This window comes from Carcharodon carcharias, assembly GCF_017639515.1.
Source record: "Carcharodon carcharias isolate sCarCar2 chromosome 24 unlocalized genomic scaffold, sCarCar2.pri SUPER_24_unloc_1, whole genome shotgun sequence".
NCBI lineage: Eukaryota > Metazoa > Chordata > Chondrichthyes > Lamniformes > Lamnidae > Carcharodon > Carcharodon carcharias.
Window position 1 is genome coordinate 3,322,492 of NW_024470584.1, and position 6,066 is coordinate 3,328,557.

General features: G+C 51.4%; 1 protein-coding gene across 1 annotated transcript in view; it reads left to right on the plus strand.

The window, feature by feature from the left end:
* The window catches only part of LOC121273474 (kelch domain-containing protein 9-like), a 10,909-nt gene extending 5,136 nt beyond the window's left edge, over positions 1-5,773 (plus strand). Inside the window, exons 2-5 of the mRNA XM_041180637.1 lie at positions 1,470-2,002; positions 3,388-3,550; positions 4,005-4,203; positions 5,607-5,773. Coding sequence (XP_041036571.1) covers positions 1,470-2,002; positions 3,388-3,550; positions 4,005-4,203; positions 5,607-5,773 — 1,062 coding nt within the window. The remainder of the gene's footprint in view (positions 1-1,469; positions 2,003-3,387; positions 3,551-4,004; positions 4,204-5,606) is intronic.
* The last annotated feature ends 293 nt before the right edge of the window (positions 5,774-6,066 follow it).

A 6,066-nucleotide genomic window follows, 5' to 3' on the forward strand; every position in this document is an offset into this window, starting at 1 on the left:
GATGCAAGAAAATAGGAAAACTGGTGAAGCCTCCTTCAAAAGCAATCAGAGGCCATGAGAAAATACAAAGAGAGGAAATCCCCAGTTAGTAAGTCATCCAAAACTCAATCGTCTGCTGTATCCTGTCCTATTCACAGGAGAATCTTCTGGGTGCAGATTGGCCTCAGAGTCACTTACATACCATCCAGAATCCGAGCAATCGGCCCGAACATGGTCACCCTCACGTCAAAGGATGAACAAGAGAAGATAGTGATTGGCTAGTTAGCGATTGGGATTGGTTGGATGGATGGAGCTGGTGATTGGTTAAACTGTTAGATAAAGTCTTTGCTTTGATGGTTTAGATGACAATTGGATGGTTCGAGACTGTGAATGCTTAGAAATTGTGATTGGCTGGACGGTCAGTGAGGGTGATTGGATGGACGGTCAGTGAGGGTGATTGGCTGGATGGTCAGTGATGCAGATTGGCTGCATGGTCAGTGATGCAGATTGACTGGATGGTCAGTGATGGTGATTGGCTGCATGGTCAGTGATGCTGATTGGCGGGATGGTCAGTGATGGTGATTAGCTGGATGGTCAGTGATGGTGATTGGCTGGACGGTCAGTGATGGTGATTAGCTGGATGGTCAGTGATGGGGATTGGCTGGATGGTCAGTGATGGTGATTGGCTGGACGGTCAGTGAGGGTGATTGGATGGATGGTCAGTGATGGGGATTGGCTGCATGGTCAGTGATGGTGATTGGCTGCATGGTCAGTGATGCTGATTGGCTGGATGGTCAGTGATGGTGATTGGCTGCATGGTCAGTGATGCTGATTGGCTGGATGGTCAGTGATGGTGATTGGCTGGATGGTCAGTGATGGTGATTAGCTGGATGGTCAGTGATGGTGATTGGCTGGATGATCAGTGATGGTGATTGGCTGGACGTTCAGTGATGGTGATTGGCTGGATGGTCAGTGATGGTGATTGGCTGGACGGTCAGTGATGGTGATTGGCTGGATGGTCAGCGATGGTGATTGGCTGGATGGTCAGTGATGGTGATTGGCTGGACGGTCAGTGATGGTGATTGGCTGGACGGTCAGTGATGGTGATTAGCTGGATGGTCAGCGATGGTGATTGGCTGGATAGTCAGTGATGGTGATTGGCTGGACAGTCAGCGATGGTGATTAGCTGGATGGTCAGCGATGGTGATTGGCTGGACGGTCAGTGATGGTGATTGGTGGACGGTCAGTGATGGTGATTGGCTGGATGGTCAGTGATGGTGATTGGCTGGACGTTCAGCGATGGTGATTGGCTAGGCGTTCAGTGATGGTGATTGGCTGGATAGTCAGCGATGGTGATTGGCTGGATAGTCAGCGATGGTGATTGGCTGGATAGTCAGCGATGGTGATTGGCTGGATGGTCAGTGATGGTGATTGGCTGGACAGAATTGGTTAACTAACCTCAGAAATGTGCTTTCTATTTGTTTTCCCAGGCTGGAGGTGGTCGAAAGCGAGTCCCGAGTGCTCCTGAGGCCCGGTGTGGCTGGAAGAGGGTGGGATCCTCAGAATTACTGGCCAGAGCCTTCCACACCGCCAACCTGGTGGGGGGCAAGTTGGTGGTCTTTGGTGGGGTGCGGTCGGTGGACCCCCGGGTTCCGCCGCTGAACGACCTGGTGGTCCTGGAACCCTCCACCCTGGCGGTCGAGAGGGTGGTCACTGGAGGTCCACCCCGCAGCCACCATGGCGCAGTGACCCTCCAGGACCGCTGGCTGTTGTCGGTGGGGGGCTGGGACGGGAAGAGGCGGGTGGCGGAGGTCCACGCCTTCGATTTGGAGACGGGAGGAGGCTGGAGGGAGCTGACCCCCGGGCATGGCAGCCAGCCTCCCGCCGGACTGAGCGGACACACCTGTAACAAGATCTCCGAGCGAGAGTTGCTGATCGTGGGGAGAGAGGGGGGCATCCACATGCAGAGGAGATTTGCCAGTGTCTTCACACTCCACATCGATGCCCACGCACAGAGATATTGGTAAGTGTGAAGGACGAGAGTCCGGGTGTGAGCTCTGTATCAGCCCACAAACTAATCCCACTGTCCCACTCTCTCCCCATAGCCGTGTATCAATCCCAAACTAATCCCACTGTCCCACTCTCTCCCCATAGCCCTGTATCAATCCCAAACTAATCCCACTGCCCCACTCTCTCCCCATAGACCTCATTCAATCTCAAACTAATCCCACGGCCCCTCTCTCTCCCCATAGCCCTGTATCAATACCAAACTATCCCACTGTCTCGCTCTCTCCCCATAGCCCTGTATCAATCCCACACTAATCCCACTGCCTCGCTCTCTCCCCATAGCCCTGTATCAATCCCAAACTAATCCCACTGCCCCACTCTCTCCCCATAGCCCTATATCAATCCCAAACTAATCCCACTTTCCAACTCTCTCCCAACAGCCCTATATCATTCCCCAAACTAATCCCACTGCCTCGCTCTCTCCCCATAGCCCTGTATCAATCCCAAAACTAATCCCACTGTCCTGCTCTCTCCCCATAGCCCTGTATCAATCCCAAACTAATCCCACTGCCCCACTCTCTCCCCATAGCCCTGTATCAATCCCAAACTAATCCCACTGTCCCACTCTCTCCCCTTGTCCTGTATCAATCCCAAAACTAATCCCACTGTCCCACTCTCTCCCCTTGTCCTGTATCAATCCCCAAACTAATCCCACTGCCCCACTCTCCCATAGCCCTGTATCAATCCCAAACTAATCCCACTGTCCCATTCTCTCCCCATAGCCGACGATTGTATTTGGATTGAGTGGAGGGTTGTTTGTATTTGTATTGAGTGGAGGGATATTTGTATTTGGATTGAGTGGAGGGTTGTTTGTATTTGGATTGAGTGGAGGGATGTTTGTATTTGGATTGAGTGGAGGGATGTTTGTATTTGGATTGAGTGGAGGGATGTTTGTATTTGGATTGAGTGGAGGGATGTTTGTATTTGGATTGAGTGGAGGGATGTTTGTATTTGGATTGAGCGGAGGGATGTTTGTATTTGGATTGAGTGGAGGGATGTTTGTATTTGGATTGAGTGGAGCGATGATTGTATTTGAATTGAGTGGAGCGATGATTCTATTTGACTTGAGTGGAGCGATGAGTGTATTTGAATTGAGTGGCGCGATGATTCTATTTGAACTGAGTGGAGCGATGAGTGTATTTGTATTGAGTGGGATAGCTCAATTGCTCTCTGGCCCAACATAGACTGAGTAGACTCATTTTGTGCTGCATATTTCTACGATTAAGAAGGGAGGATTTTGGAGTGGACAGTAGGCTGAAGCTTTGGGGGGGTCTGGCAGATTTGTGCTTCTTTGACTGAAGAGCCCTCTGACCCTGCTGCATGACTCCTCCTCCTGTCCAGGTACAAGGAACGTGAGTCACACACAGCCTCGAGATCAGGTCACTCCGCCATCCTGGCCCGGATACATGGCCAGCGGACGTCCGGATACAAATTGCTGGTGTTTGGAGGCCGGAATTCCACCGAGATCGAGACGGTCAGGGTCTGGACTGAAGGGGAAGTGATGGTGAGTGTCCGAGAGAGGCAGAGGGGGAGAAACAGACAGGGCAGAGAGAGACCGAGAGAGAGGGAGAGAAGTGGAGGCAGAGGGGCAGGGAGAGAGAGAGACAGAGAGAGAGACACAGAGAGAGAGAGACAGACAGACAGAGAGGGAGGGAGGGAAAGAGACAGGCACAGAGACGGACAGACAGAGACATGGTGAGAGGACAGAGAGGGAGAGAGAGAGAGAGAGACAGAGACGTAGAGACAGATGGGCAGGGAGAGAGAGAGACAGACAGACAGGGAGGGAGAGAGACAGAAAGAGGGAGGGAAAGAGACAGAGGCAAGGAGACAGACAGAGATGTGGAGAGAGGACAGAGAGATGGGCAGGCAGAGACACGGACAGAGAGAGAGAGGGAGACAAAGACAGGAACAGAGATTGAGTATGGATTTACCTTGCCTCTGCTCCTTTCGATGAACAGCCAGACCCTCTCCACGCCCCCAGACTCACTGAGCATCTCCGCTCGCTCATTACCTCTGGAATAGCTCAACCCATGAGGCCAGGAGCCCTACGTCATCACTCCATGACCCTGGTGGGCCCCTTCGCTGTGCTATACGGAGGAGAGTGTTTCAACAAGACCACAGACACCGTCTGCAACGATCTCTTCCTCTACGACACACGTATGTTTCAACCTGCGCTGTGGAAAAGTGTAGAGGGAGCTTTACTCTGTATCTAACCCTGTGCTGTACCTGTCCTGGGAGTGTTTGTTGGGGACAGTGTAGTGGGAGATTTATTCTGTATCTAACCCCGTGCTATAACTGTCCTGGGAGTGTTTGATGGGGACAATGTAGAGGGCGCTTTACCCTGTATCTAACCCTGTGGTGTACCTGTCCTGGGAGTGTTTGATGGGGACAGTGTAGAGGGAGCTTTACTCTGTATCTAACCTCATGCTGTACCTAACCTCATGCTGTACCTGTCCTGGGAGTGTTTGATGGGGACAGGGTAGAGGGAGATTTACTGTGTATCTAACCCCGTGCTGTACCTGTCCTGGGAGTGTTTGATGGGGACAGTGTAGAGGGAAATTTACTCTGTATCTAACCATGTGCTGTACATGTCCTGGGAGTGTTTGATGGGGACAGTTTATAGGGAGATTTACTCTGTATCTAACCCCATGCTGTACATGTCCTGGGAGTGTTTGACGGGGATAGTTTATAGGGAGATTTACTCTGTATCTAACCCCGTGCTGTACCTGTCCTGGGAGTGTTTGTTGGGGACAGTGTAGAGGGAGATTTACTCTGTATCTAACCCCGCGCTGTACCTGTCCTGGGAGTGTTTGATGGGGATAGTGTAGAGGGAGATTTACTGTGTATCTAACCCCGTGCTGTACCTGTCCTGGGAGTGTTTGATGGGGACAGTGTAGAGGGAGATTTACTGTGTATCTAACCCCGTGCTGTACCTGTCCTGGGAGTGTTTGATGGGGACAGTGTAGAGGGAGATTTACTCTGTATCTAACCCTGTGCTGTACATGTCCTGGGAGTGTTTGACGGGGACAGTTTATAGGGAGATTTACTCTGTATCTAACCCCATGCTGTACATGTCCTGGGAGTGTTTGACGGGGACAGTTTATAGGGAGATTTACTCTGTATCTAACCCCGTGCTGTACCTGTCCTGGGAGTGTTTGTTGGGGACAGTGTAGAGGGAGATTTACTCTGTATCTAACCCCGCGCTGTACCTGTCCTGGGAGTGTTTGATGGGGACAGTGTAGAGGGAGATTTACTGTGTATCTAACCCCGTGCTGTACCTGTCCTGGGAGTGTTTGATGGGGACAGTGTAGAGGGAGATTGACTCTGTATCTAACCCTGTGCGGTACCTGTCCTGGGAGTGTTTGATGGGGACAGTGTAGAGGATGATTTACTCTGTATCTAACCCTGTGCTGTACCTGTCCTGGGAGTGTTTGATGGGGACAGTGTAGAGGGAGATTTACTCTGTATCTAACCCCGTGCTGTACCTGTCCTGGGAGTGTTTGATGGGGACAGTGTAGAGGGAGCTTTACCCTGTATCTGATCCCATTGTACTTTCCCAGGCTCTCCAGGGGGAATGTGGTTCCATCTCCCGACCTGCGACCCAGAGATGAAGAGGGTCGGCCACCGTGTTGTGGTGCTGGGGGAGAGTCTGTGCCTTACCGGGGGTCGAGGACGAGATGGAAAGAGTTGCTGCCCCCAGATCTACACTCTGGACACCAAGGGATGATGTCAACTTACAACGGGATCAGGAATCTGTACTAATAAAAAAACCTGCAGAATTCCTGAATATCGTGTGTGTGTGTGGTGGGCATGGTTTTTGTAGAACTACCCTCCATTATTTTTTCCACCCATTAGATATAGTAGGTCGCTTGGCCCCTCAATCCTGCTCTGCCATTCAGTGGGATCACGTCTAATCCAAAAAGCGAGGGTGACAGGAAAATCAAGGGACCGTAGGCCAGTTAGCTTAACACGTGCAATAGTAATAGCTTCTATCGTTAATCCTAAGAGATGTTATCGCAG